At 37.5% G+C, this 17,253-nt stretch overlaps 1 protein-coding gene across 7 annotated transcripts in view; it reads left to right on the forward strand.

The window, feature by feature from the left end:
• Positions 1 to 17,253, forward strand: part of LOC126106534 (zinc finger protein 3 homolog) — a 578,052-nt gene that overhangs the window by 20,418 nt on the left and 540,381 nt on the right. For all 7 annotated transcript variants that reach the window (XR_007523363.1, XM_049912865.1, XM_049912859.1 and 4 more), the window contains exon 3: positions 16,598 to 16,666. Coding sequence is in view for 6 of the 7 variants with exons in the window: in XM_049912865.1 (XP_049768822.1) it covers positions 16,598 to 16,666 (69 nt within the window). In the remaining variant the exon portion in view is untranslated. The remainder of the gene's footprint in view (positions 1 to 16,597; positions 16,667 to 17,253) is intronic.

Genomic DNA, 17,253 nt, shown 5'->3' on the forward strand with positions numbered 1-17,253 from the left:
TGTCCTATATGCAGTTGCCTTTACAGATGAATCACACTTTCTCAAAATTCTTGCAATAAACCAAAGTCAGCTGTTTATTTTCCCTTCCACAGTGTTTTGATGTTTTTTTTTTCCATTTCATTTCACTTTTGTGATGTTGGGCCTGGATATTCAATGACGTGACTATGTCAAGCATGACACTACTAATGCTGTATCTGAACATTACAGGTCTATTTTTTTACTCATCCACATTAACTTACATTTTTTTCCCTGATGGAACCAAAGCTAAACATAGTCGCTGCCAGGAGCTATGACAAATGAGAGATGGTGGCATAGACACACCAAGGGGAGATTCTGTATGCCACTGCATCAGCTCGCTGACTTACAACTGAGCACAGTACCACTCAGCCCAGTTTGTAACTATTGTTGAAGACGGCAGCATGGCCCCTCTACCAAGCCAGCAGTATGACAGTTATATTAGACAGAACTCTGTATAAATGTTTATAGTCAGTTGTACTTTGTGAGAAGAGACTAACATCTTGTTCCGTATAGAGTGATACCTTATTGTCCAATGACATTCCTGGGGATGTGGTTTGTTGAAAAGTTAAGTGTTTCATCTTGCTCAAGTTGTATTAAAGTGACTGTATATTTGTGTGTTGTAGTATCATTGGGTCCTTTGAGGAGTAAAGTTAATACCCCCACCACTGCACCGACTAGTGTTATTTCGTAGACAGGGTTGTGTGTAATTTATTGTACAACAACACAAACAACCCAGTGTGACCACACAACTGAGTACAGACTGCTTAAAGTTTGGAATGTTCTTTACTTAGACTACTATGAAACAGAATGGCATTAAAATGCTCTGCTGCATCAGAACACACTGTTGACATTATTGATAGAGAACCAAGCAGCAACTGTGTTCATATCCACATCAGAATGTCTTTGGCCACTTCTATGAACAAGAGTTCACATCTCAGTGAGCAAGCCTTTCAGAATCCAAATTTATTGGACTTACTTTTCTTGCTTTGATGAGTACTATCCTTTCTCAATATGTCTGACACTATATGTGTTGGTCTGTAAATATCAGTATGTTGTTGTTGTTGTGGTCTTCAGTCCTGAGACTGGTTTGATGCAGCTCTCCATGCTACTCTATCCTGTGCAAGCCTCTTCATCTCCCAGTACCTACTGCAACCTACGTCCTTCTGAATCTGTTTAGTGTATTCATCTCTTGGTCTCCCTCTACGATTTTTAGCCTCCACGCTGCCCTCCAATACTAAATTGGTGATCCCTTGATGCCTCAGAACATGTTCTACCAACCGATCCCTTCTTCTAGTCAAGTTGTGCCACAAACTTCTCTTCTCCCCAATCCTATTCAATACTTCCTCATTAATTATGTGATCTACCCATCTAATCTTCAGCATTCTTCTGTAGCAACACATTTCGAAAGCTTCTATTCTCTTCTTGTCCAAACTATTTATCGTCCATGTTTCACTTCCATACATGGCTACACTCCATACAAATACTTTCAGAAATGACTTCCTGACACTTAAATCTATACTCGATGTTAACAAATTTCTCTTCTTCAGAAACGCTTTCCTTGCCATTGTCAGTCTACATTTTATATCCACTCTACTTCGATGATCATCAGTTAATTTGCTCCCCAAATAGCAAAACTCCTTTACTACTTTAAGTGTCTCATTTCCTAATCTAATTCCCTCAGCATCACCTGACTTAATTCGACTACATTCCATTATCCTTGTTTTGCTTTTGTTGATGTTCACCTTCTATCCTCCTTTCAAGACACTGTCCATTCCATTCAGCTGCTCTTCCAAGCCCTTTGCTGTCTCTGACAGAATTACAATGTCATCGGCAAACCTCAAAGTTTTTATTTCTTCTCCATGGATTCTAATACCTACTCTGAACTTTTCTTTTGTTTCCTTTACTGCTTGCTCAATATACAGATTGAATAGCATCAGGGAGAGGCTACAACCCTGTCTCACTCCATTCCCAACCACTGCTTCCCTTTCATGCCCCTCGACTCTTATAACTGCCATCTGGTTTCTGTACAAATTGTAAATAACCTTTCACTCCCTGTGTTTTACCCCTGCCCCTGCCCCTGCCTGTCTCATACATCTTGCTCACCATATGGTAGAGTTTTGTCAGGACTGGCTCTCCCAAGGCAGTCAGTAGTTCTAATCGATTGTTGTCTACTCCTGGGGCCTTGTTTTGACTTAGGTCTTTCAGTGCACTATCAAACTCTTCATACAGTATCATATCTCCCATTTTGTCTTCATCTACATCCTCTTCCCTTTCTATAACATTGCCCTCAAGTAAATCGCCCTTGTATAGACCCTCTATATACTCCTTCCACCTTTCTGCTTTCCCTTCTTTGCTTAGAACTGGGTTTCCTTTTGAGCTCTCGATATTCAAACAAATGTTTCTCTATGAGCAGAATATTGTCAAATGATATTTCACAAAACTCAAAGAAATTCTGCTTATACGTAAAGGCTGTTAGTGGCACCAAAGTTAATTGTCCAGTCATTTGTGAAGGAGGCAGGAACTGAAATTGAGGGTAGCATAGCAAAAGCTAAAATGATTAACCCAGTTTTCAAATGGTCTTTTCCAAAGGAAAACGCAGGCAGATTGCCCCAATTTAATTCTCGTACCACTGAAAAGATGAATGAAATTAGTATTAATATCACTCCCGTCGAGAGCCCCTTTTCTAACTCTAATCTATTGTTCATCCCTGGAACAAAAAACTGTGAGCAGTTCATGGAGAAAAGCACAGGTCACACCCATCTGCAAGAAGAGGATTAGAAGTGATCCACAAACCCATGCTTGACATCAATTTGTTGTAGAATCTTAGAACATATACTGAGCTCAAACGTGATGAGGTATCTTGAACAGAATGACCTCCTCAATGCCAACCAGCACGAGTTCTGACAACATTGATCATGAGAAACTCAACTTGTACTTTCCTCTCTTGACATGCTGAAAGCTTTGGATTAAGGCAGGCAGGTGGGTGCAGTATTTCTTGATTTCTGAAATGCATTTGACTCAGTATCATACCTATGTTTATTTTCAAAAGTATGATCATATGAGGTATCAAGTGAAATTTGTGACTGGATTGATGGCTTTTTGTAGGTAGAATGCACTATGTTATCTTGTATTGAGAGTCATCATCAGATTTAGAAGTATCTTAGGTGCACCCTAGGGAAGTGTGTTGGGAAAGTTGTTGTTCATGTTGTATATTAGTGACCTTGCAGACAATAGTAACCTCAGACTTTTTGTAGGTTATGCAGTTATGTGTAATGAAGTACTATCTGTAAGAAGCTGCATAAAAATTCAGTTAGATCTTGATAAAATTTCAAAGTGGTACAGTGATTGACAACTTGCTTTAAAGGTTCAAAAATGTAAAATCGTGCACTTCACAAGAAAAAGTACTATCCTATAATATCAGTGAGTCTCGGCTGGAATTGGTCAACCCACATGACTACATGGGTGTAGTACTTTGAAGGGATGTGAAATGGAACGATCACATATGCTCAGTCATGGGTAAAGCAGGTGGTAGACTTCGGTGTATTGGCAGAATACCGGGGAAATTCAATCAGTCTGCAAAGGTGATTGCTTACAAATCACTGGTGCAACCAATTCTAGAACACTGCTCAAGTGTGTGAGATCCATGCCAAATAGTAATAACAGGGGATATTGGATGTATACAGAGAAGGGCATAATGAATGGTCACAGGTTGGTTTGATATGTGGGAGAGTATCTCAGAGATACTGAAGGAACTGAACTAGAAGATTCTTGAAGACAGACGTAAACTATCCGTAGAAAGTCTATTATGAAAGTTTCAAGATTTTTTCCTGTGCTCCACATGTGAATGGAACAGGGGGAATCCCCAATAACTGGTACAGTGGATAGTATCATGTAGATGTAGAAGCAGATACATTGATGATCCAGAACATGAGTGAGACTGAATGGTACCTGGAGGTACTATGGGCATGTGACACAGTAGGGAAATAATTAAAATAGAGAAGAGACAAATGGTGAATTATTCTAGAGATGATATGTTTCCCAATTTAGGAAATACGCTGACAGAAGCGATTTTGACAAAGGGCAGATTGTTACAGCCCAGCACCGCCGAACAGGCATTTCAGAAATAGTGAAGCTGGTTGGGTGATTGCTTGCTACTGTGATGAGTCTGTGGGGAAAGTGGTTGAATAACGGTCAAACCACAAGTACCCGAAAAGATGTTCATGCCAAGTGGTTCCAGTCATATCTAAAAAATAGAAGACAGATAACTGAAATCTCACATATTTCAAGTTGCTCACACTATATTGTAAGGTATACTTCAGACCCAAATTATGTAAATATAGGTGTCTCACAGGGTAGTGTCCTTGGCCCAATACTATTCCTCATTTACATAAATGACTTCCCACAGAGCATCAAGCATGGACAAACAATATTGTTTGCAGATGACTCAAATGTTCTAATCAGTGACAAATCACCAGATGCACTGAAAGAAAATGCCGAACAAACACTGAACAGTATACGTGAGTGGGCATCCAATAATAAACTAACACTAAATTAAAAAAAAAAAAAAAAAAAAAAAACACACAAAAAAAACCAAATGCTGTTAACTTCTATGTCTGCAAAAAACCACACTATATCAACTTTAAGTTAAACGATGAAACTATAGAATGTGTAGACTAGACAAAATTTCTTGGTGTGCATGTTTACAGTCAAAGTAAGTGGGAAGAACATATTGAAATACTTAGTAACAGAATCGCTACAGCATGCTATGCTCTTAGAATTCTGACTTCAGTGTGTGATACTACATGTGTCAGATCTGTATATTTTTCTTATATCCACTCTGTTATTACCTATGGAATAACATTTTGGAGAGTCAACAGTAAAAATATTCAAATAGTTTTCAAATTACAGAAAAGAGCAATTCGTATAATAACCAAGAGTGGCAGCAGGGCTCACTGCCTTGAACATTTCCAAAAGCTGGAAATCCTAACTGTTCCCTGTGAATACTACATTTTTCAAAGTATTATGTATGTAAGTAAAAAAAAAAAAATATTGACTGCTATATGAAAAATTCTTTAGTACACAGCTACGAAACTAGAAACCAATACAATCTGCATCTAGAGAGGAAAAATAAAGTTAAAACTCAGCAGACCTTGTTGTACAATGCCGTTAAATTATATAATAAATTACCTCAAAATATAAAAGATATTGACACAATTGGACAGTTCAAAACAAAACTAAAAAAATTTTATTAAATAAAAGTTATTACACAGTAATGGACTATCTGAATTAAAACATGTAGTGTAATTAAAGTAGCCTGCATTGTAATACATGAGGAAATAATTATAATATGAAATCCAGAATTGTACAGTACTATAAGAAAATTACATAAGGATATAAAACTAATGTAAGATACCTCAAAAATGTGTGTAAATACTAATTTTATGTGTATAAATTGTAGGTATATTGTATTGTATATGATTTTGCTGACGAAATCCACACAATGTAAATTGTTACATGGATTAATAAAGAAATCAATCAATCAATCCCAGTCCATGGAGGTCAGGGGCTCATCTGCTATGTAAAGCGATCTATGGCAGAACTGAGGACAGAGTACAGTGCTGGTGCAGGCACTAAATCGCTCCAGGCAAATGCCGGGATGGTTCCTTTGAAAGGGCACAGCCGAGTTCCTTCCCCATCCTTCCCTAATCCGATGAGACCAATGACCTCGCTGTCTGGTCTCCTTCCCCAAACAATGCAGCCCTCTAGAAGGAAAACCTCAGATTATGTGTCACCTATTGATACATGAAGAACTCCTAAAACCAATAAAACAAGGACCTGTCAAAGGAAAAACAACCAGATCACAGATGAAGTATACAGATCAACTTACAAAATTATTTTGACTGTAATTCCTACACAGAAGTGAAGAAGATGGCAGAGAGATGTGAGGACTGGAGGTATAGTGCCAACATATTCTTGGATTGAAAACTTAAGGAGGAAATTGTATGCAGGACCTGTATGTACGGCCTTCCTGATATTTAGTCTTTATTTCCTGACCCCCCCCCCCCCCCCCCCAGGTATTGGGAGCAAAAAGAATTCTCTTGTGCATCATGCTCAGATATGGGAAAATTAGTTAGGAGCTTCCAAGTGCACACTAGGGATGTAACAGAGCTTCCATTTGATTTCACGTCTGTCCCCAATAGTTTTAAAACAGATGTTTTACCAAAGGTAAATTTTCAAAGTTTGAATGTAAAACTTCAAAAATCAAAACATCAGTCGTAACAACAGTGTTAAAGAACATAAAATTTTTCACTTAAAAAAAAAAAAAAAAAAAAAAAGAAGAAGAAGAAGAATACCAAGGGTGCTATGATTACAACACCAGTGGGTGACAGCTGGAGTTGGTCAACTCATACAAATATCTGGTTGTAACAATTTGCAGGAATATGAATGCTCACATAGACTCAGTTGCATATGAAGCAAGTATCAGACTTTTGTTCATTAGTAGAATGTTAGGAAAATATGGTCAGTCCACTAGGAAATCTGCTTACAAAATACTCATGCTGTTTATCTTCTGTTGAAGCGTATGAGACCCATACTGGGTAGAACTGGTAGGGGACATTGAATGTATACATAGAATGGCAACGCGAGTGGTCACATGTTGTTTGACCCTTGGGAGAAGGTTATGGAGGTACTGAAAGAAATGAAGTGGCAGATGTCAAAGTCTGATGCAAACCATCCCAATAAAACCTACTTAGTAAGTTTCAAGGCCCACCCGGTTGGCCGTGTGGTCTAACGCATGGCTTTCCGGGCGGGAAGGAGCACCTGGTCCCCGTCACGAATCCGACCGGCAGATATGTGTTGAGGTCCAGTGAGCTGGCCAGTCTGTGGATGGTTTTTAGGCAGTTTTCCATCTGCCACAGCGAATGCGGGCTGGTTTCCCTTATTCCACCTCAACTACACTATGTCGGCGACTGCTGCACAAACAATTTCTCCACGAACGCGTACACCACCATTATTCCACCACGCAAACATAGGGGTTACACTCGTCTGGTGTGAGATGTTCCCTGAGGGGTCCACCAGGGGCTGAACCGCACAATAACCCTGGGTTCAGTGTGGGGCGGCAGAGGGTTGAAGTGGACTGCGGTAGTCATCGTGGGGTTGTGGACCACTGCGGCTGCAGTGGGGACAGAGCCTGTCCGTTGTTTCTCGGTCCCTGGTTAGCATACAATACAGTACAGTACAATACAATACAATACAAGACAATAGTAAGTTTCAAGAACCAAATTTTAGTGAAGACTAGAAATATACTACAACCACCTATGAACCATTGCATAGGGATTGCAAAGACAGGATTAACCAAATTACAATACATGCAGTGGCATTCAAGTAATAATTCTTCCCATGCTCTGTACATGAATGGAAGGTGAAAATGACCTAATAACTGGTACAGTGGGACACACCCTCTTTGCAGTGGTTTGCGGAGTGTGTATCTAGATTTAGATGCATCTTCACCATTGTCATACCCTGGGCAGGCAAGATACATTGCTGGCACTAGAGCTTGCTCGGCCCACCACAGAGAAATGACTGATGCCATTCACAAATCTCCTTGCTGTAGAGGCAGGGAAGGGAATATGAGTGGAATTTCCTGTAATGGAGAAGAATATTTGGGTTGTGGAATCTGGAAACACCTAAAAAACGGCTTTCAGGTGACAGTTATGGGCCCAAGCTGTCAAGGTTTACCAACCTCTGCTAACTGTGAAACATAGGTATAACAAAGCCTAAGAGAAGTGTGATGTGGTATTACTTCAGTGAAGTCAACACAAATACTGCAAAATGCAAAACCTGCAAGAATGCAAATCAGAAAAAGATTGTACAAGTACATCTTTAAAAAGGACATTCTAAATGATTACATACTTCTGAATATGAAGAATGCAGGAATTCAGATATGAAAGAAGTGTTAGTTAACCATCCTCCTGGTGCTACAAGAAACTATGATAGTGATCACTTTAAAGGAAATCTTTGGTGAAAAATAAAAAAAAGGAATTCTTTGAATCCTAAATTGCAAGAAACTTGACAGGTTGCACTGTGAAATGACTGATCTTCAAGACCTCTTATTTAATCATATGCTATAACACATAATACAGTCTGTTATGTCAGACTATCAGTTAAGTGGGCACCATGTTGCTTAATTTTTTGCATTTGTATTTAAATTATTTCATTAAATTAATGATAGTAATAGGAATAGAACTTCTTTTCAATAAATGAATAAACTGACAATTTTACTCAGTCTTTTTCTTATTGAGAAATGATGTTGTTGTTGTGGTCTTCAGTCCTGAGACTGGTTTGATGCAGCTCTCCATGCTACTCTATCCTGTGCAAGCTTCATCTCCCAGTACTGACTGCAACCTACATCCTTCTGAATCTGCATAGTGTATTCATCTCTTGGTCTCCCTCTATGATTTTTACCCTCCACGCTGCCCTCCAATACTAAATTGTTGATCCCTTGATGCCTCAGAACATATCCTACCAACCGATTCCTTCTTCTGGTCAAGTTGTGCCACAAACTTCTCTTCTCCCCAATCCTATTCAATACTTCCTCATTAGTTATGTGATCTACACATCTAATCTTCAGCATTCTTCTGTAGCACCACATTTCGAAAGCTTCTATTCTCTTCTTGTCCAAACTATTTATCGTCCATGTTTCACTTCCATACATGGCTACACTCCATACAAATACTTTTAGAAACGACTTCCTGACGCTTAAATCTATACTCGATGTTAACAAATTTCTCTTCTTCAGAAACGCTTTCCTTGCCATTGCCAGTCTACGTCTTATATCCTCTCTACTTCAACCATCATCAGTTATTTTACTCCCCAAATAGCAAAACTCCTTTACTACTTTAAGTGTCTCATTTCCTAATCTAATTCCCTCGGCATCACCCGACTTAATTCGACTACATTCCATTATCCTCGTTTTGCTTTTGTTGATGTTCAACTTATATCCTCCTTTCAAGACACTGTCCATTCCATTCAAGTGCTCTTCCAAGTCCTTTGCTGTCTCTGACAGAATTACAATGTCATCGGCGAACCTCAAAGTTTTTATTTCTTCTCCATGGATTTTAATACCTACTCCGAACTTTTCTTTTGTTTCCTTTACTGCTTGCTCAATATACAGATTGAATAACATCGGGGAGAGGCTACAACCCTGTCTTACTCCCTTCCCAACCACTGCTTTCCTTTCATGTCCCTCGACTCTTATAACTGCCATCTGGTTTCTGTACAAATTGTAAATAGCCTTTCGCTCCCTGTATTTTACCCCTGCCACCTTTGGAATTTGAAAGAGAGTATTCCAGTCAACATTGTCAAAAGCTTTCTCTATGTCTACAAATGCTAGAAATGTAGCTTTGCCTTTCCTTAATCTTTCTTCTAAGATAAGCTGTAGGGTCAGTATTGCCTCACGTGTTCCAATATTTGTACGGAATCCAAACTGATCTTCCCCAAGGTCGGCTTCTACTAGTTTTTCCATTTGTCTGTAAAGAATTCGCGTTAGTATTTTGCAGCCTTGACTTATTAAACTGATTGTTCGGTAATTTTCACATCTGTCAACACCTGCTTTCTTTGAGATTGGAATTATTATATTCTTCTTGAAGTCTGAGGGTACTTTGCCTGTCTCATACATCTTGCTCACCAGATGGTAGAGTTTTGTCAGGACTGGCTCTCCCAAGGCTGTCAGTAGTTCTAGTAGTTCTAACGGAATGTTGTCTACTCCCGGGGCCTTGTTTCGACTCAGGTCTTTCAGTGCTCTGTCAAACTCTTCACGCAGTATCATACCTCCCATTTCATCTTCATCTACATCCTCTTCCATTTCCATAATATTGTCCTCAAGTACATCGCCCTTGTATAGACCTTATATATACTCCGTCCACCTTTCTGCTTTCCCTTCTTTGCTTAGGACCGGGTTTACATCTGAGCTCTTGATATTCATCCAAGTGGTTCTCTTTTCTCCAAAGGTCTCTTTAATTTTCCTGTAGGCAGTATCTATCTTACCCCTAGTGAGATAAGCCTCTACAATCTTACATTTGCCCTGTAGCCATACCTGCTTAGCCATTTTTCACTTCCTGTCGATATCATTTTTGAGACGTTTGTATTCCTTTTTGCCTGCTTCATTTACTGTATTTTTATATTTTCTCCTTTCATCAATTAAATTCAATATTTCTTCTGTTACCCAAGGATTTCTACAAGCCCTCGTCTTTTTACCTACTTGATCCTCTGCTGCCTTCACTACTTAATACTTAATCCCTCAAAGCTACCCATTCTTCTTCTACTGCATTTCTTTCCCCCATTCCTGCCATTTGTTCCCATATGTTCTCCCTGAAACTCTGTACAACCTCTGGTTTTTTCAGTTTATCCAGGTCCCATCTCCTTAAATTCCCATCTTTTTGCAGTTTCTTCAGTTTCAATCTACAGGTCATAACCAATAGATTGTGTTCAGAGTCCACATCTGCCCCTAGAAATGTCTTACAATTTAAAACCTGGTTCCTAAATCTCTGTCTTACCATTATATAATCTATCTGAAATCTGTCAGTATCTCCAGGCTTCTTCCATGTATACAACCTTCTTTTATGGTTCTTGAACCAATGGGGCTTCAAAAAAATAGTGTAATTTTGTTGTAGAGTATAGTTGCATATTTTTTTGTGAGACTGTTACAGAACAGGTGTGAATAGTTACCTCCATTGAAGCAGTAAAATTTTGGTCTTTTATTGTTAAATTTGAGGTACATGCATAACGCTTGTGAGAGAACCCACTTCAGTACAAATGCCTCACCATAGTGAAAGATTGTTTCAGAAATTGATTTCACAACTGTGGATGAGCCATCTGAAACTGTTTCATTTGTTCTAGCATTAGTTTGTTAGAGAGTGTAAGAGAATTTCTGCGTGATTAGGAAACAGGACGCAGCTTCAAAGCCGATGCTGGCAGATGTGTTTTCATCGGTGCAAGAGGCTACAGTCAGATGGAAGTATTCCACTATACACGAATATGTGACTGAATGGGAAGAAGGCAGATAAGTGATGTCCCTGTGTGGATGCCCCACTCCTCGGTTTTTTTGGAGGCTATGGCATCTCTATATTCTGACTCCTGCGGCAGACTGCATATGATCCAACCCCAGGCATTCAGCTGCCAACTTGTAAATTTACCCTGCTGGACTGATTAAACTAAAATGAAATCACTGAGAAAGATCTGCTCTCCCACTCAGCATAATGAAATGGGCAAATATGTGATCCCATTTGAAGAAGCCTACCTGGTATTTTGTGTCTTAGGGGCAGGTTGCAAGTCCTACACTAAGCCCTGACACCAGGTAATTGCTCAGAGGCATTTTGCAAATTTTAACAATTACTCTTAATTCAAATATGTGAAAAATTTTACTCAGAGAAAAGCAATTTGAAATAGCACTAAGGTGTTGTTTCTTCACCAAGCAAAGTAAATGAAATTAATGGTCTCCAGTATAAGTTTACACGTATGGAAGATAATCACCACACTAGGAAGAATTGGTGTGCGATGAATTCTGCCATTTCAGAACACATGGAGAGTCTCTGCCTTTAATTCATGATAGGCATGTAAATATGCACAATGTACCATATGTTAACACAAATAAATGTGATGGAACGCTATTTCATGTCTGAATGCCTAGAAAACTGCCTAATAGATGTCCCAAGGTAAGAGTCCGAAATTTGAGCAAGATTTTCCATCAGTGAAACCAGCAGTAAAGTTGACAAAATCAGAAACACATGAAAATGTTCCTAGCAGTTGAAGCTTTGCAGCCATTATGCCTGTTGCAGATTCACTACCTCTAAGCACTTCTGGGCAGAACGACCCAGTGGCTGACTTTGCAATACTGACAGGCTCATGCTGACCTGACACTCAATATCTCATGGCCTGTTTAGCCTGAAGATTCTCTCCTCTTTTTTACAAATATATATTTTTGAGATAACATTTAATTTATCACAAAACATATAAGTAATATACCTCAAAAGATTTATCTTTTGATACTAGTCTCTCTACATGCTGCATGCAATATTTAAATAAGCATAGAAAGTCTAATTCTTATGATGTCATGGAAGACACAAAAAATACAGAATAGAACGGAATGAAACTTTGTTGTTTCATGACATACAATTTCAAGTCATTGACTTAATGTGCAGGAGAACCTTCAAAATACAAAAACTGGTTTACAATTTTCCTTATAGTATCAGTAATATAATATACTGTAATGAATAATCAATTAAGCAATTAATAATTTCTCTTCAAAAGTAATAAACTTCTAAAAACTAACAGTCCTAAGTACTTGCTCTCTCCAGCTCAAATTTGCAGGTTGTCATTAATGAATTCTTCTACTGAATAGTAACATTTCTTCTCTAGTTTATCACATAAGGTTTTTTTCAGTGTTTCTAAATTTATGCTGAGCATTTCTCTTCCTCTCGTACCTACATAATGTGAAGTTTGAGCATAAAGTTTTAAATGGTGGGTGGGCAGCATAAAATTATTTTCATTTCTGGTGTTGATTGTTGAAAACAATTTGCTACTAATAAGTCAGGGTTACTGTGTACAAAGATAATCAGCTCAGAGATGTACAGTGAGGGAACACTTAATATACTTAGATTTTTTAGGAGGGGACAACATGATTTTCTTTGTTCTACATTGTGCATATCTCCAATGATGGTTTTCTGAAGTTTTAATATTCAACACATGTGGTTTGAGTTACCCAAAATACAATTCCATACCTTATTACTAACTCAAAGTAGCTGTGATTTACTACTTTCTTATGCCCATACTGGTAGCATTGTACAATACTCTTTTTGCAAGTGCCAGGTTATTTAATTTATTTGCAAGCTACTGTATATGTGAGCCCTATGGTAGATTTTTATCCAGTTGCATTCCTGGGAATTTCACACAGATGACTTCCTGAAAATCCTGGTTTCTGTGACTGACCTGAATATCATTTAATTTTACTTGTTTGGTTTTAACTTCCATTAACTGAGTCTTTTCCATGTTTAATTTTAATCTGCTTAAATCAAACTAGGTCTCTAATTTTTCTAAAGTATTTAATACAGTTTGGGGAATTTGGTCAGTATTGTTAGTTTCAGTGATTACAGATGTGTCATCTCCAATTAAAACTGAGTGACACTCAATATTAAGTGGCAGATCATTTATGTAAAACAAAAGCAGAATGGGACCTAAGACAGGATCTTGGGGTACCCCATGTGAAATGGTTTTCCATTTTGAAATATAAGTTGTTCTCTCTGATTATAAAAGCACTCTTTGTCTTCAGTTGGTTAGATAAGTCTTCAACCATTCTAATACCATGGTCCTAATTTCACACTTTTCCAGTTTACAGAGTAGCAAGGAATGGTTCACACTACCAAAGGTCTTTGCTAGGTCACAGAAAATTCCTCTGGTATGCAGTGAGTTGTGTAGAGAGGAGCTAATTTTATCTACAAAATGGTTTACTGCAGACACTGTGGTTTTACCTTTTTGAAACCCATACTGTTATTTTTTTATTATTTTTTATTTTTTTGAGATTATTTTAAATTTTTCTATGAAATTTTGAATTTGTATGATGACTACCTTTTCAGATATTTTTGATAGTGACAGAAGAAGAGAAATTGGGCAATAGTTTCCCTTATGTTCTTTTGCGCCTTTTTTGAATAGTGGCTTAACTACTGCGTATTTCAGTGTGTCTAGAAAATAACCTTCTTGAAGGGGCTGGTTAACTATTGTAGATAGTGACTGTGCACTTATTTTAGAGACTTGTTTTTAACACTGTTGCTGGTATCCTATCCTATCCTGCTGATGTTTTACTTTTTAGTGATAGTATCATATTTTCTATATCTTCTATAGTAGTTTTGGTAAATATACTGAAAAGTTCACCTGCAAATTGCTCACTACATTTATACAGAATCCATTAAATAATTTAGAAGTTTTGAGCAGGATTTACAATAGTTTTATCCTCTATCTTGATTTCAGAAATATTGTGGCCTCTAGCTGTATCACCTGTTTCAGCTTTGGTCACTTTGATTTGTTTTCACTGTCCAAAATAAATCTATTATTTGCCAGTTCGTTTGCTGTCTTTAAAAATTTTTTTGTAATTTTTTTACACATTTTGCTTTATTTCCTACTTTTTTATCATGTAAAGTAAGGAGGAAAGTTTCATTAAAAATGTGTAGGAACTTTTTCAAGAAAGCAGGACAATTTTCAGAACATGAAATGCTGTAATCTATAGCCCACTTCACCTTAGTTAATCAGTTATGGAATAAGTTCATATTTTCTTTGTTGAACTGGTGGTTGATGGTATACATTTTTTTGAGCAAAGTTTAATTTTTTTAACTCCATAAAGAGAGCATAATGGTTAGAAAGACCTAAATCTAAACAAAACGTATTTGCTTTATTGTAAGTATAATTGGTTAAAATATTATCCATACATGTTGCAGACATTTCGTTTACTCATGTAAAATCAGTGGCATTAGCACTGAAACCCGATATTTGGACCATGTCATTGAATTTTGTTGAATTATTGGCTTCACTGGCTAGATCAGCAGTTATTATGACTCTTTTCTTGGTTTCTTTTTGATATTTTTGCAATAGACACTGGAATTTAGACAAAAATGTTTAATTTTTCTGCACCTGGAATTCTATACGCAGATAAAATTACAATATTTTTGCCCTAACTCTAGGTAGCAGCTTTCAAATATACATTCTTCACTAAGGGGATCAAAACCCAATGTTGCTCTATATTCAATTGATCTTTCCACAAGTATGCACAATCCCCCCGTGTTAAATCACTCCTACAAAATATGCTGGTAACATAAAAATTATCAATGTAATTTAAGATTTGATACTATCCTTTATAAGCAGATAACAAATCAAGGAAAATAATGAAGATATTCCTAACAAACTCACACTATTTCATTTATGCTAAGTGGTACTAGACTGGAATAACAGGCAGTTTTATTATTGGACAATTAATTAATCATTAATTTCACAAATAACAATTAACTTAGAGCTGCTATTTGCATATACAGAGATGAAGATTTGTCGAAGTTCGATACAGATTTTCTTTCATAACACTTGTTGATGACTGTATATGAGTGTTCTAGCATTAATAATTGATTCTGTATTATTTAAATGGCATCTGTGCCAAACCTACCCATGATACAAAAATGTTACTTCTTCCAGTCACCGCTGCAACTGGCTGCTAGCAGTTGCCATTTAGATCTTGTTTGTGGCAGTATGTGATTGCACACAGCATTGCTGTGTGATTGCAAAGTTTCAGTAAGGTAGCCCAGTTTCCACAGTTTTGATCATATGGGCAAATTAGAACAAGCAATGAATTCATTTTGTCGATACAAAGTGTCTGTGGTACTTAGTTTTAATGTATGTAATTGGAAACATACTCTTCAATTTTATAGCCAATATTCTGCAGTTGGCACACAGGAGGAGGTCACAAAGATGCCCCCGCCCTCCCCCCTGGGCTTTCCATCCTCTGTGTGAGTACACCATTAGTACTTGCCATCCCTTCACAAATTCACACAGCCTTAAACTTGCTGGCTGACCCTGCCCACAGCTTAATGGTACTCACCTACAACAGTGTATGTCCACTTGCACCTGTTTGGCAGCTGGATAGTTTAAACTTACAAGATCTACAACAGGTACTAAACAAATTGCAGGGATAATTTGTATGTTCTTTAAGTTAAATGAATTAAATACATTAAAATGAAAAGAATGAAGTAGGAGGGACAAAAACAACAAAGATGTAATGGTGTTAGTTGATATGAACGAGAACTGTAACCAAACTCAAGACTTTCTTTGTCACTCATATTATTTTTAAATACCACTATATGAGGTTCTCCCATGGGGCGTGTGGGGACACTTTCACATGGGGAGCAGGGGGCGGGATGGAATGAGGAATGGTATCAGTGGAGAACAGCTCCGTAATCTACCACATGATGCATCACATACCCCATTGGACAACCTCATGCTGTGGTGTTCGTAAATCATATGAGGATACATCATTGGCAGTGGGAGTCTGAGTTTACTTGGGAGGTATGTTCAGATAGCCTAATGCTGGAAGTGACTGGTCCACAAATATTTGATTTTCATGATGTATTCTACACAAAGACTATTGACACTGGCATGCTAAAATTGATGCCAATTTATATATTTAAGACTTAGCTAATTTAACACCACCAAATCTCAAGACAAAAACAGGCAGTGCCTCTGATAATGGAGTAAGTTATGCACCGTATCAGTTCCTATAAATTCTCCAACTAACAAAATTCATTCTCATGTTCCACATACCAGGTTCAAATACAAAAAGGTCTTTGTAAGATCTGAACAGAGTTCACCTCCAGATAGTCTTACAGTTTCAGCACCTGATCATGAAATGTGGGGAACACAGGTTCAAATCAAGGTCTGGCACAGACTGTTAATTATATCGACATATTCATTTGTAGTGTGAAGACTTATTTTATGTGTGTTTCTTGTACACTGTGTTTCATCTGTACTTAACTCGTTTTCTTTGATTCAGGTGGAGTCTGAACCACTCATGTCTGCTAACCGAGAGATCGAGTTCATATCTGTTAAAGAAGAACCTCCAGTAAGTAGTAAAATTTATCTATCATTACATCCTAATATGTTCTGCTAGCTGCCATGCTCAACATTATTGATTGGACATAATGCCAAGATAATTCCTTTGAAAAGGATGCATTTTATTTCCTTCTTTCTTCTCATCCTGTTCTTCATCTGTAATGACCTTGTCATTGATGAGGTGTTAAACCCTAAATTGCCTTTCTTTCTTCTCTTGAACTTATTTTATCTGGAATGATGATACAGGATGAACAATAAGTGCAGTATTAAAGGTAGGGCTGATCCTTTCTCAGTAGATCACCTAACTTAGAGAAAACACAGTTTATTCAGTTCTGTACATGACAACATATGTAGTCATAAGTAACAGTATAGAGGAAAGGACATATGTAAAACTTAATGTTCGTAACTTCTTTGTGTGCATATTAATGAGAATTTTAATTGTAAAACATATATTATAGATCTTCTTGTAGAAATAGTAAGCAGCCAATCAGTTGCAAATTGGAAGATTTATTAATGCCCCTTTTCCATGGTTTCACCATTTATAAAAATGGCTCGTTCATAAGAAAATATGGATTACATATTGTGGTGGAGGTACTT

The sequence above is a fragment of the Schistocerca cancellata genome, chromosome 10, assembly GCF_023864275.1.
Source record: "Schistocerca cancellata isolate TAMUIC-IGC-003103 chromosome 10, iqSchCanc2.1, whole genome shotgun sequence".
Lineage (NCBI taxonomy): Eukaryota > Metazoa > Arthropoda > Insecta > Orthoptera > Acrididae > Schistocerca > Schistocerca cancellata.